General features: G+C 42.3%; 2 protein-coding genes across 3 annotated transcripts in view; both read left to right on the plus strand.

The window, feature by feature from the left end:
* LOC141047073 (uncharacterized) overlaps nucleotides 1–23,087 on the plus strand; it is a 503,490-nt gene that overhangs the window by 315,108 nt on the left and 165,295 nt on the right. The window lies entirely within an intron of this gene.
* On the plus strand, nucleotides 1,033–7,906 carry LOC141047074 (uncharacterized). 2 transcript variants are annotated; one of them, XM_073542014.1, is made up of 6 exons: nucleotides 1,033–1,179; nucleotides 1,309–1,488; nucleotides 1,573–1,696; nucleotides 1,774–1,871; nucleotides 2,070–2,160; nucleotides 4,696–7,906. In XM_073542014.1, exons 1-6 carry the CDS (start codon nucleotides 1,039–1,041, stop codon nucleotides 5,802–5,804), a joined length of 1,743 nt encoding a protein of 580 aa, XP_073398115.1. In that variant the 5' UTR covers nucleotides 1,033–1,038; the 3' UTR covers nucleotides 5,805–7,906. The 2 variants fall into 2 exon arrangements, with proteins under 2 accessions (XP_073398115.1, XP_073398116.1); XM_073542015.1 differs by having other exon boundaries at nucleotides 4,699–7,906.

The following is a 23,087-nucleotide window of genomic DNA, read 5'->3' on the forward strand; positions in this document are numbered from 1 at the left end:
TTTGTGAGTTCATGATCCTGGTGCCTTTATTTTGCGGTGCGGTGCTTTGCAGCAGAGAAAATTGTAAACCTAAGTTGTGTTATTACCCCGTCAGTCCTGTGTTTGTCACTGTCCCCTGTGTTGTACTATCTGCAGTGGAGAGGCTAGCGACCTTGCTGGCCAGTGCACTAGCTAGGGCAGTGTGAGGTGACAGAGAGGGATGAGGTTCCTGACGGCGGTGGGGAGAAGGACCCACTTAGGGCATTAGGGGAGTGCAGGGTCAGGCTCAGGTTTGAGCAGGAGGCGACCAGTTCTCATTTCCCTATTGGTAGGGTCTTCCTCACCCCTTTACCATCCCGTTGTGTGTAGTGCAGTCTGCCGACTGACCCCCCCCCATTGGGTCACTAAATATATCGTGACACTCTTGTTATTGACCCTGGACTGTGACCTGACTTACGCTTTTGTCTTTTCCTTGGTTATCTACCTACTCTCTCGGTATTGACCCTGGAACGTCTGACTCATCTCCCTCATGGTCTTTCTGTGAGTAGTGACTAGCGTCACACTCTGGCCAAATATGTTTCTAGAGCCGTAGTAGAAGATGAAGATGTCGTCCTCATCATGAAGTAGTTATTTCTCCTGTCACGTGTAATGAATATCTCCTGTAGTATTGCTAATGCTGATTATAGTGTCAGTAAATGAGACGAGAATTAGCGTTATGGAAGATGAGTCTATGAGAAACATATTCAGCTGCCGAATCTGAGGAAGAAACTGCTTGTTGTCCGTGGCCTAAAATATATAGGTTTTATTAGTAGATGTAAAGAAGGAAACTAAATACTGTACAATAATAAAAACACCATTGCTGCTTGGGTTCCCGCCAGTCTCTGTATTTCCTGATCATTCCCAACGAACTCGGGATTCCTACAGCCAATCAGTTGCTGAAGCAGTGAGTAACATAGCCAGTGATTGGGAGCATGGAGGAGATGTCTTAGTCATCAATTCAATTTATCTTCCCGTCTATAGAAGACTAGAGAATACCACATCTACACCTTCTAACTCCTAATGTTTCCCCTTGTTATCTCCAGTAATTGTATTATTACACCGAATTCTAACTACCCATCAAGAATGGATATGGACAGAGACAAGATGGCGGAGAGGATATTACACCTCACCCTAGAGATCCTCTTCCAGCTTACTGGAGAGGTGAGAGATTCTGATGACGTCACATTACATCATTCTTATCTATGGGAATAACAGATGGACAGAACTGGAGAGGTGAGGACTCTGGAAATGTCTGTAGTGAGATTTATTAATGTGTCTCTCCATAACCAGGATTACACAGTAGTGAAGAAGACCTCTAGTGGATGCTATCAGGATCCTGTGTCTGAGGGATGGGGAAGACATTTGAGCCCAATCATGAGGCCTCCACCTCACCCCCTGATATATGAGGACATCAATGACAAGAAGATTCTAGAACTCACCTACAAGATGATTGAGCTGCTGACTGGAGAGGTGACACTGCTGGGAATACTGGGACATTATATAGTAACGCTATGAAGGGATCGGGGGGGATGACGGTATCTTTGTATGTGTCAGGTTCCTATAAGGTGTCAGGATGTCTCAGTCTATTTCTCCATGGAGGAGTGGGAATATTTAGAAGGACACACAGATGTATACAAGGACATCATAATGGAGGTTCCCCAGCCCCTCACATCACCAGGTAATAGACAGGACTTAATACACACGGCCTATAATTATCTGTATGTAAGGAATGAATTCAGTATGTGTTTCCTCCAGATCTATCCAGTAAGAGGACAACACCAGAGAGATGTCCCCATCCTCTTCTTCCACAGGACTGTAAACAAGAAGATCCCAATGTTCCTCAGGATCATCAGGTAGATGGAGAGAAGGTGTCAGGAGATCTCCCCTGTGATGTGTACATGGCTGAGAAGGTCTTGTGCTCAGTCTTGTTTTATCCACCAGTGTTATATGTTTTATACTTGTGTAATGAGAACGGTGGAGATGGCAGGATTAGAGCTGATCATAGATGTGACTTCTCCATCTGTCTGTGACTTTTACAATTTTTGTTTCAGGGTGAAGATCTGACCCATATTAATACTACAGAGACATATGTGAGGGGTGATGAGCGGTGTAAAGAGGAGATTCCTACATATTATTACCCAGGTGAGTAGTAACTAGTGATGAGCAAATTTGTTCAGAAAACGATTGCCAAACATAAATTCAGCGCAAATATGGTACATTCGAATTCGTGATTGGAAACATGTGTAATACTTTATTATTTAGCATACTAAATCTTATTTTTTCACTAGCTAAATGTGAGACAGCATGCCATATCCCACTTTGTCATTTAGTGTTGCGGTGACATTATTCTGTGATTTGAGTTGTTGTGTATGAAGAAATATTTTTGGGGGGCAGTTGCTAGCATGATTCATAATGCCATATCTCACCTTGTTATTTAATAGTGGTGAAATTTAACAGTGTGCATAGCTCATGCACATTAAAAAAAATATATAATTTTTTCTGTTGCTGAATGTGATACAGCCTGCCATATTCCACGTTGTCATTTTGTGGCGATGATTTTCTGTTCCTCAGCCGGTCCCATCTGCACCCGTGGTTCCAGAGTTCCTACTGTTGTGAATTCCCTTGCTCAAAGATCTGAGCCGAGCTCCCTCTGGTGGTTACTGAGAGTAGTGGAGCTGACCAGGTGGATGGAAGTTCTCCACCTGACAAAAATAATTGGGAACCTGGGATTACTGGCTGGGAGCATATAATTGAGCTGGCTGCTCTTGGAGGTTGCTGGTGATTTCCTCTGTGTGCATTTAGAGTTCTTTTGTCCCCTGCCTGATCTGCATGGTTCAGCTAAGTAATTATTTTGCTAATCCTTTGCATCTTATCTGGTTGTGTCTTTTTTTTGCTTTCTGTTTTGCTGATATGGTTCAGCATGCTACCTGCTGGGGGCAGAGCTGGGCCCTGCTTCAAATGTTGCAGCTTGTTCAGTCCCCTGTTATGTTAGTATCTTTTTGCTTTGCTGCCAGTTTATACCAGAGTGCTGATCTAGCGGGGGTGAGGTCGTGTGACCTCAGGTTATTTGTATATCAGAAGTGTTGGACTTTTTCAGGGTTTTGTGCGTGATTGCAGACAGTATCTTTTCTGCCCTGTCCTGTCTAGACAGCTTGGGCCCCACCATTTGCTCAGTCTGTTCTCTACCTGTGTTTGTGCCTCATTTTGTCTCACCGACAATATATGTTTGGGGGCTGTCTATTCCTTTGAGGATCTGCTCCGGGGCAGTTTAGATTTCATCTCTCTGTCTTTAGGCTTAGTTAGTCCTCCGGCTGTGACGAAGCATCTAGGGCATCGTAGGAACGCTCCACGGCTACTGCTAGTTGTGTGGATAGGATCAGGGGTCTGCAATCCACTTAGTTACCAACCTCTCTGGCCTTCTGGTGGCTTAGCCTGTTCGTGCCATCCTCCTCGGTGACCCATTCATAACATCCTACAGTGCCTGCCAGCAATCTTCATCCTTCCTTCGGGCTGTAGCAGCTTACCCGCTGTAGGGGGTCAGCTGCTACCTTCTGTAAGTCGGCCATGGAGTAGCATCTTGTGCCACCTCTTTGTCCCTTCTTGGGTGGCAGTTTTTGCCTGCTGCCACTTGTCTAAGTTGGGATTTGGTAGGCCACCTAGTTACGCTCCTCCAGACTTTCAGAGAGATACGGCACAGTGGTTCCACCACTTTGCCCGTTACAGTCTCCATCTGCTGGGTTGGTGTGGAGAAACAGGGTCAGTGGGTGCTCTCGTCCACTGGCCTGGCTGCCTTTAGCAAAGCTACATGGACCAATGGACTAGGGCTCATACCACTGAACACCCGCTCTATCTCCTGGTGGGCAGTGCACTACACAGACAACACAGGGTTAGGGTAAAACAGTGTGGCAATACTTTGTTGAACCACAACACCCAATAGCAAACAGAACAATCCCAGCAATTACGCCAAGATGGTGCACATTACAGGGTCTCACCCTTCTCTTCCTCTGATTCGGCAGGATAATGTAGATGTTATGTCAGAGCTCCCAGGCTCGCTACTCCCCCCTGATACGCACGCAGAGATGAGGTAACGACAAGTGTAGGGAGATAACAGAGAGCAGTCCTCTGTTCTTTCAGCCGAGTCTGAAGTACCCTGAGCTGAGATCACACCGTAAATGAAGTGCATTCTTTTCACTATATTAATGCCAAATACATGGATGATGAATGTGGTTTGGGCGCACTACAAGGCTCAGAAGCGAGGAGTAGATTTGACTTTCGGAGAGCGGATATTGCTGGATTGGTTAAATGGAAGCCATGTTGCTTTTCAAGATCGTTTGAGCCACTAATAATATGAAATCCTCTGTTTTTCCATTGGCAAATGATGGACATGAGTGGGCACTTTTGTGAGATGAGTAGATGTTTTTATTGGTATCATTTTCACCTATATAACATTGTTTGGCGGCTTTTTATTCCATATTTGTGAGGCAGAATGAACAAACAGTTGACCAGTACACTACTGGCTCATGCCATCAGGTTTTCTACTAGACTTTGAACTGTCATTCTCTTGGTGAATAATTCAATATTTTTACATAACATTTTACAGACAATTTAAGTAGAAATGTTAAAAAAAATAAAATTCAAAGAAATTTTATTAAAAAATAATATATATTTTTTTCTTAGCAGAAGACTGTATGAGGACATCAGAGGGACAGCTGATTTCTTCAATTTTTAAATCAGATGATCTTGTGATCCCACAGGATGCAATTGAAATGAATGCCATAACTCCTGATATGCCATCTTCCCATTACAGCAAAGACCTATCATTTGATCTTTTGAAACAGGTCCTTTCTTCTGATTCATTACCAACTACTAATGAAAATCAAAGTCATAAAACAAGCATTAAAAAGCTAACTGTTCCTGAAGCAAAGAAGCCATTTTCACTTTCAGAGTATGGAAATAGTTTTGCCCTCGAGAAATCTTTTCTTAAACAGCAAAAAATTCCTGCAGAAGAGAGTAGATTTTCTTGTTCCAAGTGTGGGAAATGTTTTAATCAGAAATCATCTTTTCTTAGTCATCAGAGTAGTCACACTGGGGAGAAGCCATTTTTATGTTCAGAATGTGGTAAATATTTTAAACGAAAATCACATTTTGTTAAGCATCAGAGAACTCACACAGGGGAGAAACCTTTTTCCTGTTTGGAATGTGGGAAATGTTTTACCCAGAAATGGAATCTTGTTATACACGAAAGAACTCACACAGGGGAGATGCCTGTTTCATGTTCAGAATGTGGGAAATGTTTTAAACAGAAAGACCATCTTTATAGCCACCAGAGAACCCACACAGGGGAGAAGCCTTTTTCATGTTCAGAATGTGGGAAATGTTTTAACCATAAATCAGATTTTGTTGTACATCAGAGAACTCACACAGGCGAGAAGCCTTTTTCATGTTCAGAATGTGAGAAATGTTTTGTGAAAAAATCATATCTTCTTAGTCACCAGAGAACTCACACAGGGGAGAAGCCTTTTTCTTGTTCTGAATGTGGGAAACGTTTTAGCCAGAAATCGCATCTTAATAGCCATCAGAGAACCCACAAAGGAGAGAAGTCTTTTTCATGTTCAGAATGTGGAAAATGTTTTAACCATAGATCAGAATTTGTCGTACATCAGAGAACTCACACAGGGGAGAAGCCTTTTTCTTGTTCAGAATGTGGGAAACGTTTTAACCAGAAATCGCATCTTAATAGCCATCAGAGAACCCACAAAGGAGAGAAGCCTTTTTCATGGTCTTAATGTGGGAAATGTTTTACACAAAAATCAACTCTTAATAAACATCAGAGAACTCACATAGGGGGAGAAGCCTTTTTCATGTTTAAAATGTTGGAATATTTTAACCTAAAATTGTATTTTCTTTACTAAGTCAACCCCTTGTCATTCCTCATGTTTGGCATCGTTAATAAAAAAACACTCCTACTCTCCTTCCATGCCAGCGATGTTCCAGCGGTGTCTGCGGTCACGTATCCGGGCTCATGTGAGGTTGTTGCATAACACGAGCCCTGAGCCCAATTAGCGCCAGCTTCACTATTCCCGCTTTCGGATGTATTTAACATGATCAGGAAGCCAGGGCTGTGGCTGCTCTTTGACTTCTTATTGTTCAATTTGTCCGAAGGTGGAGACAGTTACGCCAGAGCTGATTGGGCACAGGGCTCACATGAAGTAACAACTAATGATGAGCAAGGGTGCTCAGATAAGGCAACAATGCTAGAAAAATAGGTTTAACAGCTGCAACACATATGGATTGACTAAGAAACAGACACTATATGCATGTGTTGCGGCTGTCAAACTGCTGCAAGATATGCGTACACGGCGACTGAAACCTATTTTTCAAAGACGCCGAAAACGCTCAGCACCCAAGCATTGTCGGATAATGTCTTATCGAGTAAGGTCTCTCATCAATAGTAACAACCTCACTTGAGCCCCAGGAATGTAAGTGCTGGCACCGCTGGAATGGCATCAGCATGGAACAGTCATATAAGTATTTTTTATTTTAACAGTACCAAACATGTGGAGTGAGAAGGGTCTGGCCAAGCAGTGGACAATCCCTTTAAACATCAAAGTTCCCACACAAAGAGAAGTTATCATATTTAGAATATGAAATATGAACTACTGGAAAATCGTATTTTGTTGTCCATCAAAAATAGCTCTAATGGGGAGAAAATATATATTTTGTTGACGAATAGTAAAAAAAAACATAGCAGACAGGAGTATAATTAAATGAGAAAGGAATATTTAGCACTTACTGTAATTTTTGGACTATAAGTCACATTTTTATCAAGAAAAAAATCTTGCTAATAAGTGAGAGCGTCTTACAGACTGGAGGCAGCTTACTGTGACAGAGGAGAATGCTGAGAAAGTGTCCTTCCCAATCAATGAGAGAACTGCTCCCTCCTCCAGCCCCAAACTTATCTAACGGATTGGTGCAGAACAGGAGAAGAAGGTACTGAGACCGACACTGAGACTGTGCATCCTGAGTGAGCAGCTGAAGAAACTTCCACCTGACTAGCTCAAGGACCTTTCAGATCATGTAGTCCATCATATGACTTGGAAGGAACTGCAAAATGGAGTAATGTATATGAAAGGTGGTCCTAGATGTGTTATGTGTTTTTCCCTTTCTTGTTGTGTATGTATATATAATATGTGATATTGTAATGCTAAAGTAATGTAGGGACAGCATAGTTATGTAGTGCTTGGGACACTAGAGGGCACTGTAAGGATATAATATGTTGTTACCTATAGATATAGGGAGATTAGATGCTAGATTGGACAGCAATAGTTAGCTGGTTTAGCCAGAATAGAAATAATTAATTAGCTGTACCAATGGGATTGTTGGTGGGAGGAGTTACCCAGAGGAGACAGAATTGTTCTAAAAAGTTAGTCAGAGTGTGAGTGGAACAAACAGAGCAGAACAACAGTGCAGTGCAGACTGGAGTTACAGTTGCAATTGGAGAAGGAAAGAAACAAGATCGAGAACAGTGTGGTCTGAAGAAAGTTTCGAAGTTTGGCTTCTGGGGAGCACTCTCGGGGAGAGGCCAGGAAGAGAGTCTCGGGTTAGCGTCTGAAGGACACCGGCTGGAACTGTCAGGGACCTAAGGTCCAATTGAGACTGCAAGCGGCTGTCTGGTTCTTTGCTGAAAATGGGAAACGTAGACTGGGAGTGTCCAGTAACTGCTAACGGGAGGATTCTGCAGGCCTTGGGTTTAGAGAACCTGCGGGACAAGAAGTGGCAGGGCCAGACCAGGAACTGTGCAAGAGATGTCATGTTTATGCCTTATGAGAATGGATGGACTGTAACTATGTTGAGAGAACTTGTTCCAATTAAAGCCTTACAGAAAATGTGCAAGAGTTCTGAGGACATTTGTGTGTGTTCACAGTCCCATGGGACACTATATCCTGACAAGGAGGGTCCCGCAGGTGGGTGAAGAAATACACACATACCGCACCAATGCAAAAGAACACTCTAAAGTTGTAGTAGCGGAGCGTCTTAGTGCTGAAGAGTTAAAGCCCCTCATCACAGCTGGCACCCGGGCCCCCAATACATATATGCAGTATGTGTATGTATATGTGCATATGTAGTAGAGCTGTGTTTATGTAGATATGCTTATGTAAGTAGAGCTGTGTGTGTATATAAATATGCGTATGTAGAAGAGCTGAGTGTGCGCGCACTGTCCATGCTGCAGTGTTGTGCGTATATACAGTATGTGCACTTTAGTGTTCATTTAGAGTGTTCATTAATGTTCATGCTGTGAAACGATATGTAAGTAAAATGCATGGTGCAGAGAAACACTAACAAAAGATTTATTATTTCGCTATTATACACTAGTTCATTAAAGTTTGTAATATTCACATTGTGGAGACACGAAGGTCAGTGGGTACTCCCATCCACTGGCCTAGCTGTCTTTAGAAAGACCACATGGATGGGGGCGCAACCCACTGAACGCTCATACTCCTTCCCTGTGGGCAGAACACTATTCAAACAACACAGGGTGAGAGTACTACACTGCAGTAAGACTTTAATGGGTCACCAACACTTAACAGCATATATTATATTCCCAGCAAGGACATAAGATCGTGAAAGTGACAGTCTCATCTTTTCGCTGCCTCATGTCATTCATGGCCCACTATCCCAACCAGGAGCATCCCGCTTTTAGCGGACACGCACAGAGAGGAGGTAGCGGTAAGCTTAGGAAGCTGACTGAGAGCAGTGGAGTACGTGGTGAGGTGACTGAATTGTCTGAACCTGGGTTATCCAGTGTATTAGTTGTCAGGACTTTGGATTCACTGTTCATCTGTGGTGCTTTATTGCCCTTTTTCAAGATGGCGTCGGCTGCCACACCTCTGCTCATGTGATCTGCCTTCCCTGTCTTTATAACCCTGGTTTGCATTCCAGTCCATGCTTGTGTATTCTACTAGAATCCCTGGCTCTCTGCTTCAAAAGACTCTCCTCTCCAAACCTCTACAGTTCTCAGTAGCAAGCTGTGTGTGAGTTCCTCAGCATCTGCCTCCACATGCCTGCTTAGGACACGTAAGCTCGGCCTACTTCAGCTAACCTAGTTGGTGTGCTATGGCAGTATTTTGTGACTGGTCTGGGCTTCCTAAGAGACTGCCAGCCTAGTTGTGAACTGTGACTTCTGAACGGCTTTCCCTAGTGTGTGCCACGCCCAAGAGACTTTGCCTGCAGCAGTGCTCCATATTAACGCCTTCACTATCTCCCTGTTTGCTGTGTTTTGAACTGTTGCTCACTTACTGCACCTGCATTTATTTGTGTAAATACAGGCTTGTTGCGGTACTTCTGTTCAGTGTACTCATTGTCTCAAGCCAAGAGGTTCCGGAGCGTTACACTATAATTGTGACATTAGTGGGCTCAGTGTTGGGCAGTGGAGCAGTTTGGTAATACACCAGCTGGATCCATGGTCCCGAGGCTGAAGCCCTGGGGAATCACACTAGTGACTGAAGCAGGCCCCTCTTTATAACGCTCAGGGCATTGTCCCACAGGATTGGGGGAAGATAGTCATGGCTGTTTCCTCATTGATCAATTACACAATTAGACTGCATAGTCATCCTCCAGGTGTTGCAGAATAGTACACCGCAGGAGGATGATCAGTTCCTAATCAGCAGATATTTCACAAATTAACATACATAAAGGGGCACCGGACAGGCTCACATGAAACAATGGCTCATGTCCTTTGACTTACTGAACACAATGTGAAGAAGAAAGACGCGCACTCTTGCTGTGGAGATAGGTGCTGACTGTACGTGGAGGGTCCACAAGCAATAGTCAGTAGATAAACAGTCGCACTCAAGTGTGGATTAATCTTGCCAAAAAATCTTGAAGATTGTGAAATTTTTGGATTTTTATTTTATTTCAAATACATCAAATAGTGTAACACCGCAGACAAAAGAAGTATCCAAAATGTGGGTATAATATCGTAATCCAGGATATGAGTATACTATGGTTACGTTTCGACCTACTAAGAGGCCTTTCTCAAACCATACTGCAAAATAAAATAAAAAGCAATTACAACAATGAATATGGACGACAAACTCACGGAAAGCTGGAAAAGAAATAATAAACATGAAAAAAATGTGAAAAAATAAAAATAAATAGGTAAACCACATAGTTCGTGTCACATGTAAAAAAGCCCCTGATGCCATAGCGTTTGCCAGTACGTGGAAGTGTTATGTCGCTCCCCTTGATCACATTGGAGCAACAAGCGCACCCAAGACAGGGAAAGGTGCCGTTTCGTTCAGTTCCAAGAAAGGTCTGTCTAGGAGTTCTAGTTAGACTACCAATATCCGCTCTGACCAGCTCATCTCGGAAGTTTCTAGGACGGCGTTTGCACATAAGTGCTGGTGTTTTAAATGCCTCAATATGGGGATAGGATCTAGGTAGAATTGACCAATGTTTGTGGATAATGTGATACATTTTGGGCATAACAGGATGGTGGGTGTGTACGAAGGTGACATGTTCCCCTTTGGGTTGAGATGGTTGCAGGAGGCAAGGTTCCAGGGCACGGCATGTTTCACTTTCAAGAAGTTTGGTGGGATAATGCCTTGCTTTGAATTTGTTTGACATTTCATTGAGGCGAATGGAAGCCAGAGTAGGGTCTGTGACAATTCTAGTAACGTGTGTGAACTGAGAACGGGGGACACTATCCTTGGTAGAGGCAGGGTGACAGCTTGTGTAATGAAGAAGGTTGTTGGAGTTGGTGGGTTTAACATATAGATCAGTAGAAAGTGTACCAGTGCAGGACTTGATTACCAGTGTATCCAGGAAAGAGATCTGGGAAGAACTCCAATTAAGGGTGAACTGTAGTTCAGGTCTGATAGAATTAAGATGTTCCGTGAAGGAATGTAAGTCCTCGAGGGTACCCAGCCATAGACAAAAAATATCATCGATATATCGTAGCCAACATTGGCTGTATGTTTTGAAAAGGGTATTATTGTAGACATAGGAACATTCGAAATCATACATGCAGCCATTAGCGTAAGCAGGTGCTACGTTAGCGCCCATTGCGGTCCCGCGGCACTGTAGATAAAATTGGTCCCCAAAGAGAGAGAAATTTTCTTTCAAGATGATGGACAGGAGATCAATACAAAGCTGAATGGAGTTGTGGGAAAGGTCAGAGGACTCAAGGAGGGTTTTGGTAGCACTAATCCCTAGGTTGTGATCTATAGAAGTATATAAGCTTTTGACATCCAGGGTGACTAAGAGACATTCCGGAGGGATATTGTCAATTTGTCGAATAAAGGAGAGAAAGTGACCTGTATCTAGGACAAAGGACTTGGTAGTTTTGGTAAGAGGGGTCAAGATTTTTTCTAAAAAGGTGGAGATTGGGGAGAAGATTGAATCCGTGGAGGCAACGATAGGGCGGCCAGGAGGTTTAAGTAGAGACTTGTGAATTTTGGGTAATGTATAGAATACAGGGATAACTGGGTTAGAATTTTTGAGAAACGTGACGGTTTTGGAATCAATGGTTTTTAGGGTTTTTAGGGTCAGATACCTGTCAAGGACTTCGTCAATTAGGAGCTTAATGCGTGGTGTAGGATCACGGGAAATTTTCTGGTATGTGGAGGAATCAGAAAGTTGACGTGAAATTGCATCCATATAGTCGGAGAAATTTTGGATGACAATGGCTCCTCCCTTGTCGGCCGGTTTGATGATTATTGATTTATTATTCTTTAGGGAATCAATGGCTTGTCTCTCTACAAGAGTAATGTTACTATGTGTAGGTAATAAACCTTTTTCATGTTCAGCTAGAATGTATTCTATGTCTTTTTGGACTACATCAATAAAAGCCTCAACAGCATGAAAGGTGTGTGGTGGAGAGAAGTTACTGGGGTTGCGTAGACCGAGGGAAGAGATGGATAAATCGGGAATGGGGTTCCCCCCAATTGGAGGGGCCCTGTTCCCTCTGGTGACTGGTTCCAGTCCAAAATACGTTTTAAGGTGAATATTCCGAAAAAAGTTCTGTAGATCTTGTGATAGCTGGAATTTATCCCAAGAGGGGGTGGGGCAGAATGATAAGCCTTTTTGAAGAACAGACAGCTCTAACGGGCTAAGGGTGTAAGATGAGATGTTGAAGACCGAGTTGGTGGGCTTACCTGAGATCTGGTCGTCATACTTTCTGCGTAGTTTGCGGCTTGCCCTCCGAGTCGGTCTCCTCTTGCCGTCTGTTGATGGTTGTTTCTTGAAGGTTGACGCCTGGCTAAAAAATTATTGTGGGATGAGCTTCCAATTGAGCTGTCGCTGTCGGTGTGGTAAGCGCCTGTGCGTCTTTGATTGTAGTTCCTTCGCCCAGATCCCGTGGAGAAGGAGTTGTGCCATCTGTAGACCCTGTCGTAGGTGTAGTCGTCTGCGTCCCTTTGGAATTTAGCTCGCTTTTTGTCTTGTAGGGTTTTACGGTGTTCGTCAAGGGACTTGTCCGTTTTGGTTTTAAGGTTTTGCCAATCGCTGTTAGAAAGAGTGGAGCTAAGTTGTTCCTCTATAGAAGCAATTTTCTTGGATGTCTCGGTAATTGCTGTGTAGAGAAAATCAATTGTTAACAGAATAATATCAAGTGAACATTTGTTAAGTATTTGCTGGAATCTTTCACAGAACTCAGGTATGTCTGAGAATAAGGTAGGTCGGAGATGGCTCCGCAGGCCACGTGGAATTCTATCTAATTTATGATACTCCGCCAGAGTGGTAGCATGTAGATCATAGGCCAGTAGTCGTTGTTGTTCCCTTTTGTAGTCTCTAGTGCGGGTTTCTTGAGCAGGGGTTTTCAAGAAGTCCCCTGAAGAGGTAACCTGGGACAGGATCCGAGTAGTTGTTGTGTCATCAAAGGCAAAGGTATTCCGAGACATTTAGAGTGCAGGTGCAAGCGTCAACAAAAGCCAAGCAGAAGAAGAAAGACGCGCACTCTTGCTGTGGAGATAGGTGCTGACTGTACGTGGAGGGTCCACAAACAATAGTCAGTAGATAAACAGTCGCACTCAAGTGTGGATTAATCTTGCCAAAAAAATCTTGTTTGGGACTTCTGAAAATGCTCTAAATAATCTTTTCCTTGACACCACTTGAGGTTAGTACTCAGTATATCTGCCTTATTTGCCTGCCTTGTGTTTCCACCACCCCTGTTATTTCATCATGTACAGAAACAATACTATAATATGTCTCATCTAGGTCTGCTGCTTATCCCCATTGTTACTCCTGATGCCTAGAATGTTAAAATTGACTTGTGGCCAATAGTCTCTCTAGCACTTGCTTAATTTAATTTTTTTACTCTCTATATGACATTTTCCTAGTTGCCTTAGGGACCTTTATGTTGTTGTGCTTAAATTTGTATAGATATATGTTTCGCCTTTAGGGTTTTTTTGCACTACTTTTCTGTTTCTGTTGTTTTGTTGTTTTTTTGTTAATATTTTTAAAAAAAAAATTTTTATTTTTTCACATTTTTTTCATGTTTATTATTTCTTTTCCAGCTTTCCGTGAGTTTGTCGTCCATATTCATTGTTGTAATTGCTTTTTATTTTATTTTGCAGTATGGTTTGAGAAAGGCCTCTTAGTAGGTCGAAACGTAACCATAGTATACTCATATCCTGGATTACGATATTATACCCACATTTTGGATACTTCTTTTGTCTGCGGTGTTACACTATTTGATGTATTTGAAATAAAATAAAAATCCAAAAATTTCACAATCTTCAAGATTTTTTGGCAAGATTAATCCACACTTGAGTGCGACTGTTTATCTACTGACTACTGAACACAATGTGACAGAGTCACTGGCTTTGTAGAGGAAGGGAAGTATGTGTCACTGTGCATGCAGCCGTCAAGTGATTTGAAACCGGAGTGTTTGGTGTTTCCAGCACACTATGTGCTTAGAAGATGTGTACAGAGTTTAATGGGCTGGTTTTATGTGAGCACCTGCAGTGCAGGTGGAGGGTGCTCACCGTACCCCCCTTTTCCCTGCTGGACCTGCAGGTGTTTGAGGACCTGCAGTGATGTCATAATCACGTGAGCAGCCCATATGATATATACCTGGACCTGTGGTTCATTCTGGGTTGTGTCTTGGGAGAGCAGGAACTCCCACATAGCTCCCGGAGGAGCTAAAGGACTGTGCGGTAAAACTGAAGGTGAATCCTGCAGGGAATGGACTCCTATGGACTGTGTTTTGCTTGTTTTGCCGTTATGCCAGCCAGGCTCTGTTTATTTTGCTGAACCCTACCAACGTTTCTGCTATCCACAATAAACCAGCAGGTGATTCTCTACCAGAACATCAGATATATGGTACTGTATCAAAAGCGTACAGCTCTATACAGTCAAAGAATGATTGTCAATCTCCCTATATATACCATCAGTCACACAGAGACGCTCACAGGCTCAGTATGGATTAGACAAGAATATAAAAAGTAGAAAAAGTGTACAGTATCATCAGATAGCAGGTATATATGGTATAGTTTAAACATTCTAAATCTCCGTAGATATTTCAGGAGGCAGACACAGGCTCAGTATGGATTACAACACAACATAAAAAGCCGTAAAATGGAAAGGCTACTTTCACATTTCCGGATTTTAAATCCGGTGGGCTGCGGCGAAAAGTTGTCAAACCTGATCCGGTAGGAGCCGCAGCCCGCCGGATCATCCGTTTTTGCCGGATACAGTGCAGGAGAGGGAGAGGGAAAGAGAGTCTTCGCGCATGCGCTCTGCAAAAAAGCTGTCCGGCGCTGTCAAAAAACGTTGCATGGAACATTTTTTTGCAGACGCCGGACAGGCATTTTTTGCCGTTTCCGGCTAAAGCCGGACACGCCGCATGGCCATCAGGCGCAATGCGGCGATAATGTAAGTCTATGGCAATAAAGCCGGATCCGGTGGCAGCAGGCGCCGGATCCGGTTTTTCCATCGCGCCTGATGCTTCAAAACGGAAATGTGAAAGTAGCCTAATGGATCTGAAGAGTACAGCTGTACACAGTGTAGGGGTCATTGTTGTCACTCAGTATTTATTGCCACAGTCAGAAAATAACTCTCACTTGGTCAGTTTGGATTAGACCAGAATATAAAAAGCAGGAAATGGGTAATGTATCACAAGTGTAGAGCTGTATACACTAGTGTTGGGGTAATTTTTAAATGTACATCTAAATTGCAGGAGTAACCCACAGACTGTCACACGCTCAGGATGGATCACACCACAATATAACAAGAAGATCCGCAAGAAATAATCACACATGTGGGACAATGTTCCAGGTGTCAATGATACACTTAGAGTGGTGGGTGGAGGAGGACTTCCTGGCAGAAAGGGCACAGTATCACCAGATACCAGGTATATATAGCATAGGTTAAACATTAAAAATGTACGTCTATATATTCAGGAGTAGTGTTGAGCCACCCCGCTAGTGTTCCAGTTCGTGTTGGTTCATTGAACACGAGGCAAGTTCGTCAAATATTTGTCGAACACCATTGAAAACAATGACAGGCAAACACAAACACATACAAACGCATAGAAAACAATTACAAAACACCTTAAAAGGTGTCCCAAAGCAGAAAAAATGCTCAGAATACAAAAATAACATGGAAAACGGCAACTACATATAGAAAAGAGGTGGAGGAGTAAATGGAGGAGGAGGAGATACAGATATAGGCATGTCATAGAATCATAGAATCATAGAATCGTAGAGTTGGAAGGGACCTCCTGGGCCATCTGGTCCAACCCCCTGCTCAAAGCAGGATTCGCTAAATCATCCCAGTCAGATGTCTGTCCAGCCTCTGTTTGAAGACTTCCATTGAAGGAGAACTCACCACTTCTCGTGGCAGCCTGTTCCACTCATTGATCACTCTAACAGTCAAAAAGTTTTTTCTAATATCTAATCTGTGTCTCCTCCCATTCAGTTTCATCCCATTGCTTCTAGTCTTTCCTTGTGCAAATGAGAATAAAGTTGATCCTTCTACAATGTGACAGCCCTTTAGATATTTGTAGACAGCTATTAAGTCTCCTCTCAGTCTTCTCTTTTGCAAACTAAACATTCCCAAATCCTGCAACCTTTCCTCATAAGACAGGGTTTGCAGACCGGTCACCATTCTGGTCGCTCTTTTCTGAACTTGCTCCAGTTTGTTGATGTCTTTTTTAAAATGTGGTGCCCAAAACTGGACACAATATTCCAGATGAGGTCTGACCAAAGAGGAGTAGAGGGAAATAATGACTTCACGTGATCTAGACTGTATGCTTCTGTTAATACATCCTAGAATTGCATTTGCCTTTTTTGCTGCTGCATCACACTGTTGACTCATATTCAGTCTGTGATCTATTAGTATACCCAAGTCTTTTTCACATGTGCTGTCACTTAGCCCTATTCCTCCCATTCTATATATGCTTTTTCCATTTTTATTGCCCAGATGTAGTACTTTGCATTTCTCCCTGTTAAAAACCATTCTGTTAGTTGCTGCCCACTTCTCCAGTTTATTTATATCTTTTTGAATCCTCTCTCTCTCTTCTCTAGTATTAGCTATCCCTCCTAGCTTTGTGTCATCAGCAAATTTAATCAGTTTACCCTCAATTCCTTCATCTAAATCGTCATGCCCTTATGAAGTCAAGAAAGGCTGGAATAAAAATGTAAAATACCAAAAAAAGTAAAAATCTGAAATCGAAAACGATCATATACCGTCGGACTTCCCACCATAAATTAGGCCAACTGCCGATCGGGCGGCGCTATTCCCATGAACCTCCGAACAGCGTCCATGAAGGCAAAGTGTTTGGTTTCCGGGGGCTGTATTGTTGCAAAGCTGAACCTTAAAGGAATGTCCAGAAGGGCACCACCAGGAGTGGAGCCTGCGGCTTAATTCGACTCCACCCGGGAAACCTCAACCATGCCAGCTACAGAAAAGATTGACAGACTGCAAGCTTTGTCGATTCAGTGGGTGGTGGTGGATGTCCGTTTTTAGTTGTGCTAGCGATTTGTCAGCTTAATTCCGTTAACGAACGAGACTCCGGCATGCCCCCGCGGTACGCGTCAAGCTTACTAGAGGGACACACGAGGCTCTGGCACGCGAGATCGATCAATAACAGATCTGTCATGCCCTTACATGTCCGGGGCTGCATGCGCGCTACACTGAAAGGTCCAGCGTGTGTCGCTTACAGGTGCAGATAACCCGCTGAACCCCGTTAGTGATGGGGATCTGGGATTCCAATTCTTCCCCGCGAACGAGGATTTCCCAGTAAGTGCAGGTCAACTGGAATTAGGCCTAACCGGCATTCCAGAAAAAATGAAAAATTTAAGTGTCCAAACCAAAGGTGCTGTAGCTTGCTTAACAGCTGGGCTCCTATGCTGAGTAGCACGCAGTTCTTACATAAAGAGGCGGCATAGCTTGGTTCACGGGTGGGCAACTCTGCTGAGTAGCAGACAGTGCTTACCTAAACAGGTGGCATAGCTAGGTTCACAGGTGCGCTCCTCTGCTTAGCAGTAGACACCGGTACTAGTCCCAAAGTTTTCACTGGGCTAAATGGAGTTAAAAAATGGTTCTTACATAAACAGGCGGCACAGCTTGATTCACGGGTGTGCTCCTCTGCTGAGTAGCAGACACAGTTACTAGGCCCAAAGTATTATCTGTGCTAAATGCAGTCAAAAACTGGTTCTTTCATAAACAGGCGGCATAGCTAGGTTCACTGGTGGGCTCCTCTGCTGAGTAGCAGACAGTGCTACAAGGCCCAAAAGGATTTTCTGGACAAGATGCGGTAAAAAATAATTAGAAACACACAAGGTGTAGCTCCTTGACAGGTGTACTATACCGCTTGCTACCACACACCGCTACTATGCCATGAAACAGTGTATTAACACTGCAAACCATTATTAATGTGAAAATGAAGTTACGCTTTTGGTGAACGAACCCTCCTCGAACGGAACCTCGAACAGCCGAATTTTAAGCAAAGTGTTCAAGTTCGACGAACGGCTCGAACACCGCCCAAAACAGCTGGAATTTTAACTTGGCGAACAGGTCGACTTGAACACCGCTCATCTCTAATCAGGAGGCAGACTCAGACGTTCTCAGGCCCAGTATGGATTCGACAAGATTGTAGAAAGTTGAGAACGGGTACAGTATCACCAGATAACAGGTATATATGTATAGCATAGTTTAAACATTAAAAACCTATGTTTATATATCAGGAGGCAGACTCAGGCGGTCTCAGGCCCAGAATGGATTCGACGTGATTGTATAAGGTTGAGAAAGGGTACAGTATCACTGGATAACAGGTATATATAGCATAGTTTAAACATTAAAAATCTACGTGTATATTTCCGGAGTCCGATAAAGACACTCACAGCCTCAGATGTTAAAGATTTTGAGACCGGACATGTATATGACTGGCGACCCCCGCAAAGACCTTATAGAAATTCTAGGTCTTTAAAGAAACCAAAATCAATTCTAAAAGGTCAAAGTGTTAATAGGATTTTAGGAGGTGGAGGAACATCACGAGTTACTTTCAGCTCCTCTGAACTTGAAACGACTGATGGAGAAATGGAAGAAGATGAAAATGATTGTTGTAGTTCAGGGGAAGGATCTAGTGGGGCAAAAAATGGAGTAACCCCAAACATAGATCCAAATCAAAATCCTATAGAAGAGCGGGGCGTAAGCACAGAGCTAAAACGCAGAAAATACAATTACAGAACGAGGTATCGCAAATAAATCAGTTTACGGTCCGAAATCAATCTGCATGTATTCTTACTAATAATGAACTGAAAGTATTGCGCAAAGGGCTTAACTTTGTGCCTAAGAACAATGGAGATTTTTTTTCTACAATTTTGGATGTAAACAAATTTGTGAGGAGATTAACCATTAAGAAACATTTTTTCGACCAGGATCAATCAGCTGCTGAAATTAATACCTCTTTCTTACCAGTTAATGAATATGCAGGACTCACGTTTAGAGAACAATTTGCCTTGACAGAACTTAATTCTTTAGCTGATTCTTCACAAAGGGACAATTTTGTCGGTGATAACAGTGTGGTTTCTAGAGTGCCAAATGTGGATTTCTATCCCTTACAATCAAGAGCCCCCATTATGGATGACCCATTGAAGCGCTCGAGCAGCGCGAAACGGCCGTTGTCAGCCTTTCTTGCACTCCTTATGTCACTCCCCCGACTTGACATGTTCATGATATGTCAATAAATCAGTGAAACTTCCATCTCGATGAGTGCGACCTTTTCTCTTTGCATGGATTCCCAGGATTGACTGTTTCCAGGTCTGGCACCCGAGATTCCAGCTGCTGGGCTTCTGTATGCCGCACATCATTTGTATCCGCGGTAACAGCGGTGCCGTCCGCTTTTTATCTTGAGTTTTGTGACCCATTATGGATGAGTTTCAGCTCTCTGTGGAACGAGAATTAAAATCAGTGTTTTCCAATAATAACAAGGGGGATAATTTATCCAAGGGAGAAAGAAAAGCTTTAAAAAACATACGAAATAATCCAAACATTGTAGTGAAGAGTGCTGATAAGGGGGGATCAGTGGTAATATTGGATAAGACCCTATATGTAAGAGAGGTTAATAACATTTTAAATGATAGCCATGCTTATAAGAAAATAGATGGGGATCCAACTCAAACTATAAAAATAAAATTGGAAAAAATTTTACAAGAAGGATTTGATCTAGGCATTCTCAATTTAAAATAAAAAGAATTCCTATTACCAGTAAATCCCAAAATTCCCATTTTTCATGCCCTACCTAAAACCCATAAAGGGCTTTTTTCCTCCCCCTTTCAGACCTATAGTGTCAGGTGTGGATTCATTATTGGTTCTTGGTTAGATGAGAGATTGCAACCATTGGTAGTTATGTCACCTAGTTATTTGAAAGACAGCAAACATGTGCTATCAGTAATGTCAAATCAGAATTGGGATGAGAATTTCATGTGGATAACTTGTGATGTAAAAACGCTGTATTCTTGTATTCCACATGGCCTAGCTATGCAAGCATTGACAGATCAACTGAATATATACTCCAATTATTCTGATGTAATGAAAGAATTTATTTTAGATTTAGATATTACTTTATTTCTGCTTCAAAATAACTACTTTAAATTCTCCCGCCAGTTCTATGTGCTGTGTCAGGCAATGTGCCCACGTTGCGTGTTAAAACGCACACCAAAAACCGGACTCCTTCCCAGAAATTGCGTGTTTTTTTCCCGCGAGATTTCACCGCGATTATGATCGTGATTTTGCCGCGATTTTCACGTGCGATATTCAAGCACTTTCCAAGCGATTTGAAGCATCGCTTGGAAAGTGATTGACAGGTTGGTCACACTCGTCAAACATAGTGTTTGACAAGTGTGACCAGGTTTTTACTATTGAGGCTGCCTATGCGGCATCAATAGTAAAAGATAGAATGTTAAAAATGCTAAAAAAAATAAAAAAATCGGGGTATATTTACCTTCCGGCGTCCCGCGCTGCCATCCCGGACCTCAACGTTCCCAGCGATGCCTTGCGAGACCTGTGATGACGTAGTCTCGAGTTGCTATAGCGATCTCGCGAGACCGCTAGAGTCACGCGAGACTACGTCATTACAGGGCCTTGCCGCAAGGCATTACTGGGAACGCTTAGGCCGGGAATGCAGCGCGGGACGCCGGAAGGTAAATATACCCCGATTTTTTATTCTTTTTTTTACAGGGGTATGGTACCCAGGGCCTGGAGGACAGCCTCCTCTCCTCCACACCGTGGGTACCAACCGCACATGAGACGCTTAACTTCCCGCATGGTGGGCATAGCCACATGCGGGAAGTAAGCGATTCTCATGCATTCCTATGTGTGCGGAATCGCGGCAATTCTTTGCGATTCCGCACAAAAGAATGAGCATGCTGCGATTTTTTCCGCAATGCGATTCCGCCGCGGAAAAAAGCGCAGCATTAGCACAGCATGTGCGGAATGCCATAGGAATGCATGGGGGGCGTTCTGTACACGATTTTTAAACGTTTTCGAGCCGAAAATCGCGGCAAAAACGCTTAAAAATCGCTACGTGGGCACATAGCCTTAGGGATGCTCCATGGGAGCTAAATTCTCCCCATTCCTGGCTAATTTGTACATGAACTGGTGGGAGTCGAAATGTATTTATTCTGAATTTAATCCTTATTCAGATTATATAGAACAATATTTACGATTCATAGATGATATTTTGATAGTGTGGAAAGGATCAAATGATTTTGTGTCTAGTTTTAAAGATTACATTAATGATAATAATTTAAATTTGTCCTTCATAGTGGATACTAATAGGGATATGATTTCCTTTCTCGACATACAACTGAGTGGTGATAGTTTAAACAAAAAAGTAGATTGTCGGCTTTTCCGTAAAAAAATTTCAGGAAATTCCCTTTTGCATGCTTCTAGTCAACACCCACAACATGTGATCAGGAATATCCCCACAGGGGAATTCATCAGAGCTCGTAGGTGCTGCACCGATGATAGAAAATATAAGTAAGAATGTGATGATATCAAAAAAAGGCTACAACATAGGGGTTATAATTATAAAATGGTCAAAAAAGCTGAAATAAAGGCTAATGAAAAAAGTAGAGATTTCCACTACATATCATAGTAATTACTACAAAGTAATCAATGTTGTTCGAAAACATCTACCATTATTAACTACTGATAGTACGCTGAGGGAAATTCTAAAAAATGGTTGTAAATTTGTTCCAAAAAATCCTTGACAATAGGAAATATAATCTCTCCCAGTGAACTCAGTGAGAACACAGGTAAAACAGGTTGTACATGGTTATCTACGAAAGGCTCATTCAGATGCGGGCAGAAGTTATGTGGTTTATGCAAATTCATGATAAATAATAATAAGTCTGTTATAAGTAATGAGGGTCAAGTATTTCATCTCAAAACTTTTATGAATTGTGCTACTGATTACTGTGTTTATATTATTTTTTGCACGACATGCAGAAAACAGTATGTAGGATCCACTAGTCGTAGTATAAGAAGAAGGTTGTCGGAACACATTTATGACATCAATAATATCACTACCCGCAGTCTTTCGGGGGCTTCTAAGCATTTTTTGCATGAACATAAGGGAGAATTGAGCAGCCTGCGAGGAAGTGCTTTGCAATTTGTTCCTGCTCCTCGGCGTGGTGGTGATAGAATTAAACTACTCCACATGACCGAAGCTCGATGGAGTCTAAAACGTAACACCAGATATCCAGCAGGATTAAATTTGAAGCATGAATTGATGTATTTATACTAAAATAGTTGGAAACATTGAGATACATTGAAAGGAAGAGGAGGGGAAAGGAAAAAAGAAAAAAAAAATTTTTTTTTTTTTTTTTCAAAGGTTTTTTTTATTAAAATTTTTTTTTTTTTTTTTTTTTTTTAAGTTTTTTTTTTTTTCACTGGGTGCGGTGGTGTGCGCCTGTAATCCCATCCCTTCCTGATGAATTTATATATATAAAAATTTGGTTAAAAAGTGACTAAACCATTAGGTTATCACTAAGTGAGAATTCACATTGTAACATGTTTGTATAAGATGGATGCATCATAGGGTTAATCCAGTGAGGTACTATTGCTAACCTTGAATTAGTGATGCTGGTATTACAGCTGATTCTGGTGGGTGTTACCCAAGGCAGCCTTCTTTGGTTGCTTTTCCTTGATAAGTGCTACATTTATCCAGTATTTTATGCTATGATTAAGGGTCAAATATGATCCGAAACGCGTAAGCCTACACATGCTTTTATTACATTTGGTATTGTAATTTTTAATGATGGACTAAATAAAGGCTTTTTTTTAATTTTTCTATATCGTGTGCTGGAACTACAAAAGTTTTTTTTTCACCAAGAATTTTCTCCCAGATGGGGATGGATTCATTCTGTGCACCGAGATCATGGAAAGGAGGACTGGGCAGGCTGGACCAGGTGAGCTGAAGATTAATTCTATATTGCATCATAAATATAACAGTTTGAGCAAGTATCTAAAAACTAAAAACATTAAATCACTACAATTATAAAGCTGAAATACATACAATGTGTGTATACATTCCAATTCCACTACATTGCAGTCTATGAGGA

This window comes from Dendrobates tinctorius, unplaced genomic scaffold, assembly GCF_039654945.1.
Source record: "Dendrobates tinctorius isolate UK_male_01 unplaced genomic scaffold, ASM3965494v1 ptg000126l, whole genome shotgun sequence".
Taxonomy (NCBI): Eukaryota; Metazoa; Chordata; class Amphibia; order Anura; family Dendrobatidae; genus Dendrobates; species Dendrobates tinctorius.